This window comes from Sus scrofa, chromosome X (genome assembly GCF_054392235.1).
Source record: "Sus scrofa isolate SSC_HxYL_T2T_F1_AM1 chromosome X, Sscrofa_HxYL_maternal_Yorkshire_Landrace_v2.0, whole genome shotgun sequence".
Lineage (NCBI taxonomy): Eukaryota > Metazoa > Chordata > Mammalia > Artiodactyla > Suidae > Sus > Sus scrofa.
In genome coordinates this window covers 104,785,589-104,807,439 of record NC_139401.1, presented here as the reverse complement: position 1 = coordinate 104,807,439, position 21,851 = coordinate 104,785,589, and the positions used below count along the sequence as shown (strand labels likewise).

At 35.8% G+C, this 21,851-nt stretch overlaps 1 protein-coding gene across 6 annotated transcripts in view; it reads left to right on the top strand.

Annotated features, from left to right (window-relative positions):
* Positions 1-21,851, top strand: part of LRCH2 (leucine rich repeats and calponin homology domain containing 2) — a 104,494-nt gene that overhangs the window by 20,288 nt on the left and 62,355 nt on the right. For all 6 annotated transcript variants that reach the window (XM_085008242.1, XM_085008243.1, XM_085008241.1 and 3 more), the window contains 4 exons: positions 10,916-11,060; positions 14,778-14,904; positions 18,867-18,972; positions 19,056-19,192. In XM_085008242.1, coding sequence (XP_084864368.1) covers positions 10,916-11,060; positions 14,778-14,904; positions 18,867-18,972; positions 19,056-19,192 — 515 coding nt within the window. The remainder of the gene's footprint in view (positions 1-10,915; positions 11,061-14,777; positions 14,905-18,866; positions 18,973-19,055; positions 19,193-21,851) is intronic.

Below are 21,851 nucleotides of genomic sequence, written 5' to 3'. Positions count from 1 at the left end.
ATTATGACATATAGTAGAATAGCAATAAAACATGACAGCACAGTGATAGATGTTTAGTAGCAGACCAAGTTGTGCCCCATAAAAACAAAATAATTGTATAAAATACTAATTTGTAATTAGCTTACAACTGTCTGTATATATCATTCTTATGAATGGAATATATATGGTTAGAATTCAATTTACCTTCTGGAATATAATATTAAAAATATTGTAATATTGTTTTCTTATAACAAAAGCAATACTTGCTTATCATAGAAAATTTGGAAAATAAAAGCATAGAGAAAATACAGGTCACTCTTATTCTACCCATCTTGAGTGAATATTAACATTTTGGTGTATTTCCTTAATACCCCGACACTCATCACCTTGCACATACCTGTAGGTCTTTATTTGTATAAAATGTAAATTTTTTTTTTAGGGCTGCACCTGTGGCATATGGAAGTTCCCAGGCTAGGGGTTGAATTGGAGCTGTAGCTGCCGGCCTACCCACAGCCATAGCCATGCCAGATCCTAGCCGCATCTGTGACCTATACTACAGCTCACAGCAATGTGGGATCCCTAACCCACCACCTCATGGATACTAGTGAGGCCAGGGATTGGACCCACCACGTCATGGATACTAGTCATGTTTGTTACCTCTGAGCCACGATGGGAACTCCCTAAAATGTACATTTTAAAAGGAAATGATTGGCTTATAATGGGATAAAGTTTTTTATATTTTGTGTGTTCTAGCTATTATCCTGTGAGCATTCTTATTTCCATATTAGGAATCAAGTCTATAATATCATTTTTAAAGACTACAGGCTATATTCCGCTTTGAAGGTTTACCATATTTTATTTAGCCTTTATCTATTGTTGGACATTTGTTTCTAATTTTGTACTCTTTTAAATAACTTTAAAATGTACCTAGTTTTTTATGCATCTTTACTTGGTTTTAAAAATTGCTTGTTTGAATCCTTGGATCAATTGCTATGAACATTTTTAAGGACCTTGATTCATATTGCCATATTGCTTTCTAGATAGGTTACCTTATGTTGAAATCACATCAGTGGTGTGTGGGGACGTGCCCAATTCAAAGTAGCCTTGCTAACACTGAATAATAGTTTAAAAAACCTTTAAATTTGATGGGTGAATTTTAGTGTCTTATTCTTTACATTTCTTTTTATTAGCATTGAGGTTGAATGTATTTTTATATACATCTTGGTCTTAAATATACATCATTGATAATTTTCTATTTGAATCTGTTTATGTCCTTGGCCAGGTTTTATCTGTGAGTTTTTGGTATCATTTTTGCATTTTTTCTTTTTATGTAGCTAAATCTAGAAATCTTTTATTTGTGAATTATTTCTTTATTTGGTGCTTTGAAAGTCCTTCCCCAATCGAGAATTTATTTTTGTAAAAGTTATTTGATGAGGTTATAACATTTGTCTTTTGAAAATAGAAGTTTTTCAAGAACTATTTAATAAATAATACTACATGGGTTCAAAATGCCAGATTTACAGTATAATACATTTTATAGGGTTGAAGTATTGTGCCATTCTCAAACATCACTTAAATGTTTGAATGTCATTACACTGCATTATTTCTTGGTGAAATTGAAACATTTTGTAGAATTTCCTATGGACATGGAGCTGCCTCTCCCCCTCCTTTAAGAAAAATAAAGTCTTGTCCTTCCACGTGGCTTAATAGTTGTATGACTCACAGTCCTATTCTCACTGAGCATGAATGTAATCTGCCCTCTGGTTAGCAGCTGTGGTTTCTCCTTGCAGCATCTGTTTTTGTTTGTATCCTTGCTTCTCTAAGTGCCTCTGCTCAAAAGGAGCCTTCCATTATTGGTTGCTGCAGGTCTGCTTGTTATTATTTCTCATAACTGTTGCCTTTAAAACATTTTTGTTCACTTTTTCTAGTATCTACTTCACACTTTTTTCTTTCCACTGTACTTATGGTTAATATTTTAATTCATCATAGAGTAGCCTAAAAGTTCTTTAGCTATAAATCTTAATCATTCAACAAGCCCTCAATGTTATAGTCTGATTTTTCACTATCTTGTTTTAAATGACAGCCCAACACCCTTTTAGGGAATACTGAATCAAGAAATCGCCTGTCTTTGCAGAAGGCATCTGTTGAAAGCAGATGCCAGAGCCATGGGGTTGTCATTTCCCATCAGGCTCCAACATCAGAGTCAAAGACGATCTCCATTCTTGCATTGACAGACAGCTGTGGTGCCTCCTGTTTTCTTGTTGTATGTGTTTTTAGTCCTGAAATTTCTTTTAGATGGAAAATAGATAAGGAATCCTTAGTATTTGAGAGCATATTAATCAGATTTTACGTATTGTAACTGCTCGCATTTGAATAATGGCAATTACTGAAGAGCACAGAAAATTAATTTTTTCATTTTCATGTTAGGTAATAAGTATCCTAGTTGGTTGATTTTATGCACTCTCCTAAAGACATATAATTCTAGCATATATTTTCCATGTCATAAGACCTAAACGTAATAATCAATTTCCATCACTTTGTTTTGTATCTTTATGAACAATTATATATCATCAGGTGCAAATTGCTAATTTTCCTTTCTTTTCTATTGCTTACTTCCTTTAGGAATTTTATATTTTTGCAGAATGTTTATTCATTTCCAATAGCTTTGAGATAGTGGGAGTAGTAATTAATTGATTTTGGCAATGTTTTATATTTAATCATCAGTAGAATTAGAATATAGTTCAGATATAGTCTAGTGCTCAGCTACCAGTTATCCCTCATTTTTCAGTATGTAAGACTTCTGTAAACTATAAGGTATAACCCCAAGATGATAAAGAATTGGTCCCATCACAATAGCTTTGTAAAAATCACAATTTTAGTTGAAGTGGAGGTAATTTTGGGGGGTATAGTTCCTTTCACTGAAGTGTTATTATCTAAGCAAGTAATATTTGGTGCTAGAGTGGAACAGTAATTGGGATTGCTTAGGGTTGGTATCTGACTGGCTTTTTACCTACCCTAACATGTAGTGCCTAATTCATGATGCTTAATGGAATTTTGAATGAATGACACAGGCTATAAGTCAAGTCAGGATGCTGGCTGGGAAATAAGAATGAGGCTTGGAAGGTGAGAATCAGGATTAGCCTGCCTCTGTCTTAGAGTCTAAGTGCAGGACCACAGAGAATTTGATGCTTATGATATTATTTTATCTTGTATATTTTCTGTGATGAGGCTACAACTTCTAATCCCTGCTCAATAATATGTTCATGATATGATAGGGAGATAAGTTTTCCATGGGTCTCATGTTTCTGAATATCTTGTACGTGAGACACTAGTTGGTGCCCTTTGTTCAGGACTGTCTTTTGGAAGAATGAGAGTTTTTTCCTCTGGAGCAAAGGGCAGTCATTACTTCTCTCTGGTAAAATAGTGTCTCCCTTCAAACACAAAGTGCAGGCATGAATACTGTTTATTATAAAAGATTTGTGTTCCCTTACCTCAGAGTTCCTCTCGAATAATGTGATATAGTGCATGTGCAGGCATCCATCTATACCCATATATGTTGCTCCTGTGACATTTGGGAAGCAAGGGGAACTGATACAGATATGCTGCTCATGCCACTTGCTATGCTGTGAGTAATAAAGTCCTTTGACTCACATAGGGGTCTCATGCTTTCTGCCAGTATCCTCTCAATTTATTGCTAATTTGTTTGTTGGGTTACAAAGTAGACAAAAGTCTCAGATCTTTTAGAGTTCTTGACAGGTACCCATCACAGTGGTTTTGCCTGTAAGATGTTCAACTCTTTTGAAGAAACTTGATTTATTTTCTTTAATACTCGTTTATTGAATTGGTCAAAAATATTGAAAAATTAGTAAAGGTCCACTCTTTAAGCAGCCAAGAAAGCTATGTGTTGGTTCAGACTAAACAGTTCTGAAATGGTAAATTGGGAATAGCTGAGAGCTTTATAATGGAGTTATTTACTTAATTAAAAATTGACACTTGGAGTGAGGTTTATGTTCTGCTTCCTAATGCAAGATGAAACCTAGGATGTGAATGTAGTTAGAAGATTTAGAATTTATCTGACCCTGCTACGTGGTTCCAGTGGAACAGAATATTTGAAATCTGTGAGTGGAAAAGCACACATAGAACATGGACTTCGAAGTCACATATGAGTTTACAACCCCTCTGCTGTCACTTATTACTAGTTTTTTTAATTTATTTTTTAATTTTATTATTATTATTATTATTTTGGTCTTTTTGCTATTTATTGGGCCGCTCCCTCGGCATATGGAGGTTCCCAGGCTAGGGGTCAAATCGGAGCTGTAGCTGCTGGCCTACGCCAGAGTCACAGCAACATTGGATCCAAGCCGCATCTGCAACCTACACCACAGCTCACGGCAACGCTGGATCGTTAACCCATTGAGCAAGGGCAGGGACCGAACCCGCAACCTCATGGTTCCTAGTCGGATTCGTTAACCACTGCGCCACGAAGGGAACTCCGTAGTTTTTTTTTTAAAAAAACATTTAAGGTTGCTATTCAGTCTGTCTTTGATTCATATGCATAATGAGAAATAGTAGCTACCTCATAAGGTTGTTATGAGGATTAGAAATAATTATTCAAAGCCTATAGCCTTCTGATCTAGCATGTGTGGAGTGTGTGTGTGTGTGTGTGTGTGTGTGTGTGTGTGTGTATATGTGTATGAGATAGTTAACTTCAGTTCCATTGAGGTTATTGTTGATGTGAATTTAAAGTTCTGATTTCAAATTATTTCTCCACTTAACTGTCATTTTTTATGCAGAATATTCTCTATCTGTGTTGATGAGGCTGTGTTCCAACAACATACTTAATTGTTAGAAGCTTTTCCAAAGGTGAAAATGTGACAGATTTTCAAACATTATCTAAGATTTTGTTTTAAAAAATAGGAGGAAATGTAACAATCTATATTATTAAATAAAACCCAGAGAAGACTCATGTGTCTTAGATTAATAATTTGTCACAAAAGTCATATAGCCTTTTTGTACACTGAATAAGATAAAAACTGTAATTAATTAGTACAGTATAGTAGTATACTTTCTGGAAGTCATTTTCTGTACTTTGGCAGAAATGCTAGCCAGTGGGCCAGGAATTGCACTGGGCAACAGATGGACCTTTCTGTGGCACTTGTGGCTGCAGCTTGGGAGGCAGCAAACAGATTTCCATTCCATCTGACTTCTCTCCTCCCTTCTCTAGCTTCCTTGACCTCTGAAGCTCAAGAGTGATACAGAACATAATTTAGATCAGATTATTTAAAATGATCTATCAATACCTCTTAATGGGCCCCCAGCAGTTTTACCAGGAATGATTTTAAGGAAGGTAGGAAACAGAACACAGCAGTCTGTTTACTGTTGAGTTATTGCCAGTACTGCTTGATAGAATTTATGACAAAAACCAAGACAAAAGAAAAATAGTTCAGTGGTTATAAAGGTGCTTAAGAAAAAAATGCACAACTAATAATTAAAATTTTTTGCAGGGATTCTGTTATTCTGATAAACTGTTTTTGAGAAATGTGTTTCCTGTGACATTTGTAACAAATGACCGCAAACTTGGTGATTTGAAACAACAGAATTTGTCTAGTTCTTGAGACCGGAAGTCCAAAATAAGGCTTTTGAAGCTAAAATCAAGGTTTCAGGAGGGCTGTAAATCCTCTGGAGGCTCTAGGGGAGAATCCGTTCCTTGCCTCTTTCAGCTTCTGGTGACTCTTGGCATTCTTTGGCCACATCATTCCAATGTCTGTCTCTGTCTTCACATTGCCTTTTTTCCTCAGTGTGTCTGTCTCATTTCCCTCCGTCTTCCTCCTATAAAGATACATGTGATGACTTTTAGGGCCCACGTGAATGATGCAGGGTAATCATCATTGCAAGATATTTAATTACATCTGCCAAAATTGGACCATATAAGCCAACATTCACAGGTTCCAGGAATTAGGACCTGATACTTTAGAGGGCCACTGTTCAGCTCACTACAGGAAGATAAGGAGCAAATTTCTTTTTTTGTTGTTGTTGTCTTTTTAGGGCCGCACAGCGGCATATAGAGGTTCCCAGGCTAGGGGGTCTAATCGGGGCTGTAGCTGCTGGCGTACACCACAGCCACAGCAACACCAGGTCTGAGCCGTGTCTGCGACCTGCACCACAGCTCACTGCAAGGCTGGATCCTTAACCCACTGAGCAAGGCCAGGGATTGAACTTGGGTCCTCAAGGATACTAGTCAGATTCGTTTCCACTGAGCCATGACTAGAATGCCAAGGAGAAAATTTCAATTTCCTTTTTTTTTTTTTTTTTTTTGTAGGAGAGGTGAAACATCTTTATAATTGTCTTTTCCTGAGTCCTACTGGTCCCTTAAGAAGAGAAACTTTAAAGCTGTTGTGAAAGGAATCTCCCCATAAGGAATAAATTAACAGTTTGTTTTCCCATCTTTAGATGGAACTGTATTAAACAAAATACAAATTTGCATGTATTTCTTGAGTATAATATGTTCTTTTTTATTCATATCATTCTAGTTGCCCTAGTGCACATTTAATTAAATGATTTTTAATGTTACAAAAACTTCCTTATGGTTTAATTGTACATCACAAGATAAAAAATTTAGAATTTAGGAGTTCCCTAAACTGGCAGCTGGGGACTCAGTGAAGGTGCCTGGCAATTGGGGACTCAGTGTTGTCACTCTGTGGCTCTGGTTCCATCCTTGGTCCAGGAACTTTTGAATGTTGCTGGCGCAGCCAAAAAAAATTTAGAGTTTAAATTTTATGCATTATATCTGTAAAAGTTAATTTTCATTTTTTCGAAGGAAAATATGATATACTGTTAGTGTGAGATAGTGCAAGAAATTAAAATACAGACCATTTTGTGTTATTGCCTATCTTTGGCTTCCATATTTTTCTCTTGGCATTGTTATTCTCTTTACCCAATTCTTTTTTCTTTCTTTCTTTTTTTATTCGTGTGTGTCTTTTTAGGGCCGCACTCACAGCACGTGGAGGTTCCCAGGCTAGGGGTTGAATTGGAGCTTGTAACCACAGCCACAGCCATAGCCACAGCAACACCAGATCCGAGCTGCATCTGCGATCTATACCACATCTCACTGGAACGCTGGATCCTTAACCCACTGAGCGAGGCCAGGGAGCGAACCTGTGTCCTCATGGATGCTAGTCAGATTCATTTCCACTGAGCCATGACGGGAACTCCTACCCAATTCTTTTTTTTTTTTTTAAATGTTTTTATTATTATTTTTTCTTTTTTACAGCTGCACCCACAGCATATGGACGTTCCGGCCTAGGGGTTGAATTGGAGCTGCAGCTGCCCGCCTATGCCACAGCCACAGCAACACTGGATCTGAGATGCATCTTTGACCTATGCCAAGGCTTCTGGCAACGCTGGATCCTTAACCTGCTGAGCAAGGCCAGGGGTCAAACCCGCATCCTCATGGACACTCTGTCAGATTCTTAACCCCTGAGCCACAACAGAAACTCTGCCTTTACCCAATTCTTAGAAAGGATGTTTATACAGTTTTAAAATCTGAAAAAGCCTAGAACGAGATTTCCTTATTAGAGGACTTGTAATAGTTTGAATTTTAATTTCAACTTTATTATGTTTTATTTGCTTTAACTCAGTTAAATTAGAATAATAATTGTAATCTTAAGTGGTGTTTACTAAATATATTAGCTCATTCAGAAAATAGTTTATAAATGCAAATTTAATTAAATTCCCTAAGAGAACTTATATTACTTTGAAATTTAACTAAATAATCTTGGTTTTGGAGGGGAAAGAATGTAAAGCATCACACAATAATGTATAAATTATTAAAGTAATATATCGATATTATTTTAATTACTAAGATCACTCTTGTTATTAATTCTGATATTTTGGCTTTTTCTCCAGTTGCTTCTCTGAATATTCTCTTTATTGTTATTATTGTGTTTTCTCTTGACCATTATTTTCAGTCTTCTCTGCTTGCTGTTTTTTTTTTTTTTTTCCTGCTCAGCTTGTAAATGTTGGTGTCTGGATGGGCTAGTCTTGAACTTTCTTTCTAACTCAGTGCTCTGATTCAGGTGATGTCTTCCATTTCTATGATTTTATAGTACTAACCACATTCCCACAACTTTCAGTTTTCTCTTTCTATCCCAGACCTCACATCTGAGATCCAAAATGATCTGATTAACTGTCCATTTCACAATCCCCTATTGGATCTCTTTCAGACATCTCAGTTTTATACAAATATAAAATTGAACCCTTTATTGTAAACTCTGCCTCAAAAAACAAAAGAAAAGCCCATCAGCAAAACCAAGAACAAAAATGCTGTTTCATTCCTCACTCTTAATCTTACTTAAATGATTAAGTAGCATCATTTAGTTGCCTGGGCCAGAATCCTGGGTGCCATCCTTGATTATTACTCCTTATGTATCTCACCTAGACAATCACTTGCCCAATTCTTATAAGTACTCATATAAAATATATTTCAGATTCTATCTACTTTTTTAAAAAAAATTGCCATTCTTGCAATATCAAGGCAAGCTGCCATCATCTTTCTCTAAGACCACCGTATTATTTATGAATATTTACTAGATACCATACAGAGTAAAAAACTGGGCACACTTTTGTTTTTAGGATTTCAAATTAATTGTAAGCAGTAATTTTCAACTCCCAGGATTCTGAAGTTATATGAATAAGAGGTAAAATCCAAAAGTAAAAGAAGCATTCTAAACTTAAAAAAAAAAGTGACTTAATTTTTCCCCTTCATTGGAACTTCATGATGCTTGGGTGTCTAGATGAGGAGAGTCAGGAAATTAAAAACTTCTATTTCAAATTCAGATTTTGGTTTCTGATAATTCTGTCTGTCCTTTTATTTAGTTATTCAGAATCTTTTTTTGTCTTTTGTCTTTTTTTTTTTTTTTTTTTTTTTTTTTTAGGGCTACATCTGTGGCATATGGAGGTTCCCAGGCTAGGGATCGAATCAGAGCTGTAGCTGCCAGCCTTCACCACAGCCACAGCAATGCTGGATCCAAGCCGCGTCTGTGACATATACCACAGCTCATGGCAGTGCTGGATCCTTAACCCACGGAGTGGGGCCAGGGATCGAACCCGCGTCCTTGTGAATACTAGTTGGGTTCATTAACCACTGAGCCACAAGGGGAACTCCTAGTTATTCAGAATCTTATGGTAAGAGAAAGAAGAATCTAAATTAATTTTTATATTATATAATCCTAACTAATGTTTTCTTTAGCCAATTAAAAAATTTTATATTGAGTAAGTGTATATGTATATACACATATATAAAACATATTAATACATGTATATTAAGATTCTGAGTAGGGAATTTACTATATTGCTAAGTAAATAGGTTTCATCCCTCAGAGTGGGGGAGATGAGTATTGGTAGGTAGGAAGCTGTTCTTATGAGGGCAGACCAGATGCTAAATGAAGTACAGTGGGCTAAGCTACACCGTAGATATTTTTCTTGAGAAAGGTAAATGATATTCTTATGTTTTTAACCAAATAAGTATAATTAAGTAATGTAAGCAAAGTATATTCCTATGATAAGATAACCACTTTGATAATTGTTCAGGCAGTGGTTCTTAACTGGGGTAGGAGAATTTGTACTTCAGGGGACATTTTTTGGCTACCGTGACTAGAGGGTGTTACTGGCATCTAGTAGGGGTGCTACTAAATATCCTACAGTGTCCAGGATAGCCCCATGTAACAAATAGTTATGCAACCCAACAGCTCAGTAGTACTTTGGTTGAAAAGTTCTTAGCGTATTTTTTTTCAATCTGCCACATGATGTCCTAAGTATTTTTCAAAATTTTATAAGACAAATAAACCTTTACTGGAGATATAGTGATTATAATAATTCCACGATTTTTGTTAAAACTTGAATGGAAGTGTATTTGTGTGTACTTGAAATAATTTAGGAGAGGAGGGAATCAAGGGTGAATGCCAGGTTTCTGGCTTGGAGCATCTTGCCAGGAGGATATTGGTGACGTCATCTGAGATGAGGGAAACAGATGTGTAAAAGATCTTCAGTTCAGATTTTATACTTGTGGAGCTTCAGTTCAGATTTTACACTTGAGGAAGTCCCAAAGATCAGAACATAGTTGTTCAAATATATATTTAATTTGAAATTTGTCAATATATGATTTTACACTTGAGGAAGTCCCAAAGATCAGAACATAGTTATTCAAATATATATTTAATTTGAAATTTGTCAATATATGAATACTAACCCTGCTATTGGACAAAATCACCTACTGGGTTGTTTTGTTCGTTTTTAAGGAAAGAGTACCTTAGGTCACAGCTCTTAGTAACACTAACATTCATAGCATGGGTAGAGGAGAATCTAGCAAGAGACTAAGAAGTAGCCAGGGAGATAATAGGAAGTGATCCAGAAGTGAGGTCTTCCAAGCCAAGGGAAGAAAAATATTTCCAGATGGATGAGTGGTTATTGATGTGCAGGCTGTTGGTGACCTTGGTGGGCATCACTGAGAGTGAATAGGAAGCAAATTACACTGGGTTTAGAAGTTCATGGTAAGTAAGAAATTTAGTTATATTGCAGATTTATGTAAGAGAGTCTGTGAAAGAGGAAGTGGATGAAGGGGTTGTGGGATCAGGGAGGTTTTTTGTGTCTTTAAATATCAGAGAGAATCCCTCATTGGTATTTTTAAAGATAATGTTGAAAGATATTGAAGTATATTAAGTACAGTTTGTTAATAAACAGACTTCCCATGAGTATATTTCTGTGGTTTTTTTTGCTTTCAAGTTTACGGTGACCTTGAGGGCAAAAGATCAAGGTCAATATTTTAAATTTTAAATAGTTGCTTCAATTCTAAGTGATTCAGCAAGTATGAAAATAGTTCTGTTAATTACCATGGATACAGGTATATGTTTGATACTCAATTATTATTTTTGTTTTTCAGATCTTTCAAGAAATCGTTTTACAGAAATTCCTTCTGATGTCTGGTTATTTGCACCTCTTGAAACATTAAATTTATATCATAATTGCATCAAAACCATTCCTGAAGCCATTAAAAACCTGCAGATGTTAACATACCTTAACATTAGGTAAGGAAACAATTTTGGGGAGGTAAATTTTGTTTTATATTACAATTTGAATCCTTTTTAGTTGTAAAGAAATGTGTTTGGTTTGGCTATGTAGCCTATATCTCAACAATATCTTATTTGTGTTTTTTATATGTCCTCATTACTTTATAGGCTTTTGGTCTTATTCTTGAGAGTGCTGCTTCTCAAACTTTAATGTGCACTGAAATCAGATGCAGATTCTGATTCCATAATCTGCAGTGGGGTCAGGCATTTCTAACAGTCCCCTGGTAATGCACATGCCTGCTGGTCCTTAGATCACTTTGAGTTGCAAGGCCTTTAGATTAGAAATATTTCACTGAAATCTTAGCACCACAATACAGATTTAATTATATACATTATCATTTAAAGTGAAACATTATAAAGAAATAGTTCTAGAGTTGTATTTTTCACTCTGGTGATTTCTTGTTGCTACTTCAAGGATGGATAGATTGGGATGGGAATATTAGAACATTAGGAAGTAGGTAACAGTTGATGTTAATAAGTGCTTACTGTGTGCCAAGCAGTGTTACAAATACTTTACCCCTATTACCTCATCTTGATAACAGCATTTTGAGGTACATGGTTATTATCCCTGCATTGCAGATGAGGAAACTGAAGCACAGAGAGAGGTTAACTATTTGTACAAACACATATATATACACACACATATATATATATATACACACACACACATATATATATGTATCTTGCAAATGGTAGAGCCAAGATTCAAATCAGAGCAGCAATATGACTGTAGAACTCTCATTCTTAGCTATTACCTTGTATTTATAATAGAGCGAACATTTAGTAAGTATAAGAAAAAAATTCCCCTGACATTGAATGGAGACTGGTATATGTGCCTTAATTTTAGAATCATTTTCTTATTTTTCTTTTTTGTTTTGAGTTGTAAGGGATAATTTCTTCCCCCCTTCCTTAACAAAGTTACTTGTCTAAATTCTCATGTAGGAAAGTTGTAAATATAATTAGTATATATAAATAATAATGTTTATTTTTCTCTGTGATATATTAATTATTATGAATATCTCCCCCAGTGGTGTCTCCTGGCATTACATACTACTTTAACTGAAACCGCCTTAAAATGTGTGAGAGGAATTTTCTTCCATAGATGTTGGTCATTTGGGTTACTCATTTCTCTCAATTGGGTACATAATATCCTTGGCTTGGCTTGGGAGAGCTTTGAGGAAAGTGAGGTATTTTAACATTTTTATCTTTGTTTTTTGGTTTAGTTTTTTTCTTTTATGGAAGAACAAGATTTGTCAAAAATTGAATTGCATTTCTATATACATGTATGGTATAGCTTAGAATAATTTTACTACAACTTTCTGTGATTCTTTCCCATTTTGATCTCTAAAAGTTGACTCCTGATTTTTATTTACAGTCACAAAAATTTTTGAACACACTATATTGAAAATAGCATTTGTTCTAGTGGCTGACTTTCCTTTGACTATCTTTAAAACATGTAGCAAAAAAGTGAAGACTGATGACTTATTAGTTATGTATAAAGAAATCAGATTCTGAAGAAGGTTGACTGCTAACTCAGGAAATCTGCTTCTTAAGGGAAGAAAAGAAGCCAGTTTTTTTGTTTTTTGGTTTTTTTTGTTTTTTTGTTTGTTTGTTTTTTTTTTTTTTTTTTTTGGTTTGTTTGTTTCTTTTTTTGCTTTTTAGGGCTGCACCCATGACGCATGGAGAGTTCCCAGACTAGGGGTCAAATCAGAGCTACAGCTGCCACAGGAAAGCAGGATCCGAACCTCGTCTGCAACCTACACCACAGCTCATGGCAATGCCAGATGCCTGACCCATTGAGCAAGGCCAGGGATCAAACCCACATCCTCATGGATACTAGTTGGATTTGTTTCTGCTCTGCTACAACGGGAACTCCAAGAAGCCAGTTTTTAAATGTGTTTTGGTCTGAGGGAGATTAGAATGAGTTTGTATGTTCCAGTATTTTCCTATTTATTTTTTATTTTGGTGGAAAATATCTTGATAAACTTGTAAGACAATTTTTAATCTGTCTTTCTTCCTGTATACTATTCTCTTTTTCAGTGAAATCTGCAGGAAGATCCTTGTATCTCCAGATAGACCACTTTCCCAAAGATCCTTCTTGATCCTAAAGTGTCAAGTTGTGACAAGCTCCTAGCATATTTGACAATCCAACAGTCTGGCCAGGATTGCTGGTCTAGGGGCATTGTCCTTTTTTATAAAAGTCTGTGCCATGTGATAAAAGCCAGTCTAATGTTTCTGGACATCCTCTGCAGGCATAAAATTGTGTGAAAGGTCTTAAATTCCCCTTTTGGTGTAACATTGATGTACATATTATACAAAATGCTAGGTACAAATCTATAAATATCACTTTGAAAAGCAGGAAAAATAATAAGTAATTGCTCGTGCATGCTTGATAATATGTAAAAGTAATGGTACACTTTATATATTTTGGTAGTAGGATTGTCTAGTCTATTCATGCTGCTATAACAGAATATCACAAACTCGGTGACTTGTAAATAATAGAAATTTATTTTTCCCAGTTCTGGAGGCTGGGAAGTTGAAGATCAAAGTGCCAGCAGATTCAGTGTCTGGTGAGGACCTGCTTTGTGGTTCATATTACTGGCTGTGTCCTCACATGGCAGAAAGAGCAAGGGAGCTCTCTCTAGGGTCTCTTTTATAAGACCGCTAATCACCTCCCATCCCACATTGGGGATTAGGTTTCAACATGATAGTTTTGGGGGAGGACACAAACATTAGGTGATAGCAGGGGTCATTTGGGTCAGTCTGTACTGGCATGTAAATTTGACCAAAATTAGTTTGAGAGTAAGGGACCCAGAGCCAAATTGCCTGGATTTGAATCCTAGCTCTCCCACTTACCAGCTCTGTGACTTTGAGTATTTGACTTAATCTCTTTTAGACTGTTTCTTCATCTCTAAAATGGGTACCATCATAGTTATCTATCTTCCTAAAGTAGGTTGTTGTGAGGGTTAGTCAAATTAATCATGTGAAGTACTTTGAAAGATGGCCTGACACATAGTAAGCACTCAGTAAATGTTAGTTGTTCTTATATTTAAATGTATTCACAGAGACAGGAATATTGTATCAACTCTGAGCTGAGATTAAGGTGCTAGTAGGCTGTTCTACCATAACCCCCCCCCCAAAAAAAGAAAGAGAATAGTTTAGGGTAACTACATGTTTTTAAAGATATAATCTTATTCATTCTTTCATAAGTTTGAACATAGTGCATGCAAATTTATCCTTGGAGCCTTTCCCTGGTTAGAGGCATAGATGTATTAAACATAGTAAAACTATACCAGAGATCAAGGTTCTGACATTTTCTAGCTCAGAAGAATGATTCTGCATCTTGAGGACTTGGGGCATGTAGGACAATATCATAGGTAACAGCACAGATTTGCAGTCTGCTCTGCATGGTCAAGCCACTTAACCAATTTTAACCTTTGTTTTTTTGTTTGTATAATGGAGAGAATAATACCACCTGTCTTGTGGGGCTAATGTGACAATTAAATGAGATAGCACATGTAAAGATTTTAGCCTGTTACAAAGTAAGCACTCATTAAATGATAGTTATTATTTACTGAAAACTTTTTATTTACTTTTGAGGTGATTTGTTCTTTTTCAACATAACATGTCAGGTTTCAGACATATTTCTCATGAGACTTTTCTTATTCTTTTCAGTCGAAATCTTTTATCAACATTGCCAAAATACCTATTTGATCTTCCCCTTAAAGTTTTGGTCCTCAGTAATAATAAACTGGTATCCATTCCAGAAGAAATTGGGAAATTAAAAGATTTAATGGAATTGGTGAGTAAAATAGTTACATTGATTGTGTATAATATGCATAATACATACCTTTACATTTTGAGCTTAATTCCTTTATGGAATTTCACTGCATAAAAAATAACGTGGTGTATGCCTAAGTTCATTTTAGTGAAATTGTGAGATATTATTGCTTATGTCTGATTTTAGCTCATAGCTACAATAAAAACCTAGTTGTTCTTCAGTCCTAATGAGGTCAGAAGTCTTGCTTACAAGTCTTAAGAAATGCTTTCAAATGAATAAGCATTTGTCCATCTGTTTTGTGGGCAGTAAAGATCTTAGACCAGGAAAAGATAAGTTTTTTTTTTTTTTTAGATTTTACAAGGCTTCTATCCCACGAAAAGGCAGATAAAAGAAGAAAGTACACTGCCTGAAAACAGTAGAATTAATACAATAGCCTTCCTCTCCTCTATCCTCATGTGATTTTATAACACTTGTGGAGCCAAGATAAATGGAAAGGGTGCTATTATATGTAACTGATTATAGAAATATAGGAATAATTTAAAGTAATTTCTTCAAATATGCCATTTTAGGTATTAAAGGACATTGAACTCTGAGAGAAACATAATTAAATCTTCAAAGCATTGAGCTATTTTCACATCTTTCTCTTATTTCTACCTCACACAGTATATACCATGCTATTTATTTTTGTGTTCTTTTTTATCTTCAGTAGTGCTTTCCCAATACATAGATGTTTTAAAAGTGTTCATAAGTATGACTTTATAATGTGCGGAGGGCCAATAGTTTTCTTGAGGAACTTATGTACAATTTTATAATGGGAAATTAATGTGAAAATAGAATGTAATGAACAGAAATTTCAGTGATGTCTTTATTTTTCATTAAAGAATACCTACATGTGTAGTTGTCATGCAAGGAAACTTCCTTGAACTTAGTCTTATTATGTTTTAAACAGAAGTTTATTAATATTGTAAGGGATCTTATAAGTGATCAGATATAACCACTTCCTAATGCAGGAATCCTTGATACTCTAGTTGTATATTTTTAGTGGTGCACACATCTTCATGTGTGTGCGTGTATCTGAGGTAGCCCTAATTCTCTTTTATAAAACTCCATCATCTTTCTTATTTGGAACTGAGAATACATGCCCCTATCACTTATCCATTGGTCTTGGGACCAGCATGTGATGAAGTATAGATAATGACAACTTTTCTTCCCTTAAGATATTTGTAATCTTTTGTGTGTTTACTCTCCATTTTACCAAACTCTTAAGACCTGTTTTTCTGTAGCTTAAACATATTTATTACTTTTATTCCTTTTTATAGTATATTTTTCTTCTTTATTACTTTTTATTTTTAGCTACTTCTGTGCTGAAAATGTTCCCTTTTTTTAAGGTCTCTTTTAATGTTACACTCACAAATTTTCAGAAGATGCCAGATGTGATCTATTCATAATAAAAGGGGACCATTACTTTCTTTGATATGGACACTGTTAATATTTTTAAAGATTTTATGAATATTCTACTTTAAGATTCTATGGCTCCATAATTCCTTTTTATTTCTCTTTCCTTCAGTTTTTGGCCCTATGTTCTAAATTATTTGACATAGTTTTTGGATAAATGAATTTCAAAAATAGGATTTTTAGATTTAGTCTAGTGTTTTTAATTTAAATAGAATATTAAAAATATTAAAAATCATTATTTTACTAGGCACTATAAAATTACTGTACTTTAAACTCTCAAAATCAGTTAACAGTGGATGGCATTAGGATAGCTAAGTGACGCTTATAAATTATGCAATGAACTTGTGGGTATTACCTGTCATTGGAATGTTTTCCTATGACACTAGTCCATAAGAATGTGGTAGCCAGCTATAGTGGAATTCTGTCATTAGACCTAGGAAATATTCTCAAGCCTACATACAGTCCGTAGCAAAATATTTTGTAGAGTATCTGTTGGTGAGTGGGTCAGTTTCCCATGCCTGGATTTATTTCTTCTAGGAACTTGTAGCTACCTATCAAATTTCTATGGTTTTTCTATATGGAAATCTTTAGTATTCGGTAACTTTGGGAGGACACTGTAGTATTTACTTTAAAGGGCATGTTCCCCCAATTTTATTATCCATCATTTGGATAATAGCCTATCCTCAGCCCAACAGCTAAGGTGGTCCTTCAAAAAATAAGTCAAATCATGTCTTACCTCCGTTTAATAAAAGTTTCTGGTTCCTGTCTGCATCATTGAGTAAAAGACAGTCTTACCCCCACCCCATCCTAGTATTCCCCTTGCCCTCTTCCCACTAGTTAGTTACATTGGATTCCTTCCTATTCTTTTTTTTTTTTTTTTTTTTTTGTCTTTTTGCCATTTCTAGGGCCGCTCTCGCAGCATATGGAGGTTCCCAGGCTAGGGGTCTAATCGGAGCCGTAGCCACCTGCCTACACCAGAGGCACAGCAACACAGGATCTGAGCCACGTCTGCAACCTACACCACAGCTCATGGCAACGCCAGATCCTTAACCCACTGAGCAAAGCCAGGGACCAAGCCCGCAGCTCATGGTTCCTAGTCGGATTTGTTAACCACTGCATCACGAGAGGAACTCCTCCTTCCTATTCTTACTAAATGTCAAACAGGCTTTGCAAGAGTCTTTACATTTATTGTTCCTTCTGTGTGGAATATTCCTTTTATTGGCATGGGTTTCATATATATTGGCATGGCTCAGACTCTCACCTCTGATAATACTGCTCAAATATCAGCTTCTTCATGAAACGATCTAAATTGCTAATATCCCCACTACTGCTAGCACTGCCATTTTCCTTTACCCTGCACTTTTTTCCCCCATAGCACTTATCACTTTCTAGCATAGAGCATAATCTACTCCTCTTGTTAGAATGTAAGCTCCATAAGGAGCTATGAGGACAGGAAATTATGTTTTGTTCATTGATGTGTCCCCAGTACCTAGAACAGTGCCTAGCAAATAGTTTGTATTTGATAAGTATTTGTTGTTAAATGAAGATGCCTTAGATACAGTTTGAAAGAAGTATGAAGGATATTGTTTTCTAATTATTTTATAGATTAGATGATTATGTGTTATTTAATGTTCTTCATCTTTTGAATTTACCCTCCTGCCTTTTTTACTTTTGATAAAACTATATATGTATGTACCACTCCTCTCCCTTCAAGCTAATGTCATTTCTAGTGAAAGTTGGAAATTGGGGGCAGTTGCAGTAGAATATGAATCTCATTTGCAGTGTGTCTGAAATGACTGCTACCTGAGATCTTGTTGCAGGTTTTTCTTCTATTTTTGTTGATGTAGTAATAAGAAAGGGGAGGGAGAGGGGAGCAAAGATAACTTAAGCTGTTCTCTTATTCCAGAAATGTGGTGTTGTTTACCTTTAAATTGGGGCTTGCCTTTTAACTTAAGCCTGAGTCATTTCTGATTTAGAGCTCCTAGAATGTCTTTGGGGTATGATGTGAGCCACAAAATTTTGAGCTTGTAATCTCTCATATTTTATATTCCTTTGAGAAAGAGATTTAGCTAAATGATTCTGACCATGGTCTTGAGTTCTCCAGTTCACATCCATAAATCCTTGACTTTCTCAGCTTCTGCCCAACCAGTATCTCAAAACAGCTATTATAATTGAAAAATTACCACAGTGATTGATAGTTGCCTTTTATTTTACCTCTGACTGGAGAGCACCTGGATCATCCTTACCTCTGGTTTTGGTTGGTAAGAGTGGTCTTTGAGATTTTCAAAAGGCTGACTTAGGTAGTACTAAATTACAACCTCACATTTTTACACAGAAAAATTTATGGTAACTGTGCTGGGTTGATTTCATTATGTAATATATATAGAAATCTGCCATGTAATCAGTGTTTAGGGAAATGACATTAGAGGTGACTTTTTGCTAGTCATTAGCCATGTGCTTTAATTTAAAAATTGATATACATTTCTGCTTCTTAGTTTGTTATAATTTTATTTTCTTATTTTCCTTAGGATATTAGCTGCAATGAGATTCAAGTTCTTCCCCAACAAATGGGAAAATTACATTCTCTTAGAGAGCTAAATATAAGAAGAAATAATCTTCATGTGTTGCCAGACGGTAAGATGCTCACTGTCTTTACTCACATGAGTAAGAGAGTAACTATGTAGAATTTAATTTAATTATTTTTCATTTCTGAACAGAATTAGGAGATCTTCCCTTAGTCAAGCTGGATTTCTCTTGTAATAAAGTGACCGAAATTCCAGTTTGTTACAGGAAGCTGCATCATTTACAAGTAATAATTTTGGATAACAATCCATTGCAAGTACCACCAGCACAGGTTTGTAATAAAAATATGATACTTGTTTCTACTATTTTTATTCAGAATTATATCTGTTACTGGTAAATCAAAAAACATCAAAATGAGTCAAACTGTTTTTGAGGTATTGTCTAAAAGAGTTTTTATGAGAAGTGACTTTTTTACTTTGGTAGGAGTTTCAGCTTAGTTTCTAGAGAATAGGATTTGAAAAACTCAGATATCAACTTTCTGCTTGTGAACTGATAATTCTGGTTGTCTGTGTTATTTTAAAAGAATAGACTGCTGAGTCTCACTACTTCTGTCTTACTCAGGTATATATCTACTTGAGATTTGTTGTGTGATTGATCAGAGCATGTTTTTAGCACTGATAGGTGGAGTCATAACAAAGAATGAGATACAAGTGGAAAAGTATTAATTCATACTATTAGTTTAAGGATTAAATCCATGTGGAATCCATTAAAATGATAGCAAAGGAATACACTAAGCTATAAACCCATTAAGGACAAAGTATGAGAGAGAAGAGGATAGCAAGGGAGAGATGGCAACAGAATTTTGTAAAATGGAAAATGTGTGCAATAGTGGTAACTAGGATCTCTAGTTACATTGCACAACAGTGGCTGGGGAGGCACATGGTAGTGAAATGCCAGCCTGCGCTTTACTTTTATGTGCCCTGGTATTGGGTATGTATACATCCAGAAGACGGGTTGCCTTTTTCTTCCTACAAAGATACATTCCACTCATTGAAAAGGAGGTGCCTTTTCTAAATTCAGGTAAAGGTTGGTTGAGGTCCTGGTAGTAGCTGCCCTAGCAGGATGGGGAAAAATGAAATTTGCGTCTGCTATGAGAGAAGGCAACAAGAAGCAAGTTGATTTTACTATGTTAAACCTAGGAATGGCTTGAGTATTTCTTTGGTGATTACTGAAGGAAACATGTAACTCTGAGTAAATGGGTGAAAGACTGAAAACATGAAGGTCTGTAGAGTATCTAGGACTGTGCAATCCAGTAGAACTTTCTGAATGATGGTAATGTTCTGTAATTTGTGATGTCCAATACCTTAGCCACTTGCCACTTGTAACTACTGAGTACTTGAAATATAGCTAGTATGACTAAGGAACCAAAATTTCAATTTAGTTTTATTTTGATTAATTGAAATTTAAATAGTTTCACATGACTTGTGATTAATATATTGGACATTACAGGTCTAAGACTGATACTCTGATTCTTGCCTTTAGCTCCACAGCCACTTGACTTCCCTTCCCTTGCCCCAACAGAAGCCGAGGGTTTACTCTGAGGAGTACGTAGATTCTCTTATTTCTCTTCCTCAACTCATCAGCCAAATGACTATTGTTCCTGGCCTCACCACAAGCCTGCATTTTACTCTTTAGAGCAGTCCTGTCTGTTAGAACTGTCTGTGGTGATAGAAATGCTCTGTATCTGCACTTTTCCATGTGGTAGCCACAAGTGGCTATTGAGCACTTGAAAGTATATATTGTGGAGTTCCCATCGTGGCTCAGTGGTTAACGAATCCAACTAGGATCCATGAGGTTGCGGGTTCGATCCCTGGCCTTGCTCAGTGGGTTGTGGATCCAGCGTTGCCATGAGCTATGGGGTAGGTCACAGATGCGGCTCGGATCCTGCATTGCTGTGGCTGTGGCGTAGGCTGGCAGCTAGAGCTCTGATTAGACCCCTAGCCTGGGAACCTCCATATGCTGCGAGAGCGGCCCTAGAAAAGCCAAAAGCCAAAAGCAAAAAAAAAAAAAAAAAGAAAAGAAAAGAAAAAAAGGAAGTATATAGTGTGACTGAAGAATTGAATTTTTGGTTTTATTTAGATTAAATTTGCATTTAAGTAGCCACATGTGGCTAGTGACTACTGTGTTGGACAGCACAGCTGTAGAGAGACTCAGCCATCCATAGTCAGAGGCTCTAGGTACAGCTATGGGCAGGAGCGAGACTCCAGATGGAAAACAATGAATGCTAATAACATAGTGAATGTTGTGACCCTCTAGTAGATTTCTCTTTCTTGGCTCCCAGAATGCTTTTCAGCCTGTCTTATAACTCTTGGGCAGGACTGGCGGATTTTTCTCTTGGTAAACTGATTGAACTAGGAGAAAAGACCTATAGATAAACTGATTATTGGGCAGTCCCCTGATGAAATGTGCAGTCCCTGTCTGATATCTAGACATGAGACTTAGCATTGATAAACTTGTCCCTCATACATAGAGCTTCCATTTGGCTTCTTATTGTTTGACTTTTGAAAATGAACAGACAGCTACTGATCACTAGATATTGCATAAATAATTTTTAACATGAAAAACAGAGACCAAAACACTGAAGGGCTTCCACTGAAACAAAATGGGTAACATTCATAGTAGTGGTAATCAGAATGGCTTTTCTGCAGCAGCACAAGATGCTAGAAGAGGTTAAAATGATGCCTTCAAAGACTGAGTGAATATTTCCAACTTTATATGCTCAAACTATCAGTCAGATGTGAGGCAGAAAAAAGACAATGTCAGACACGTGAGGTCTCAGAAATTTTGGCTTTCCTGTACCCTTTATTAGGGAGCTAGTGGAAGTGTACTATATTGAAATAAGGGAATAAATTAAGAAGAATTCTTCATGTCCAAAATTGACAGATATGCATAGAGCTAGAGAGTAACCAGTCAGTTAGGAATAGGAAGGT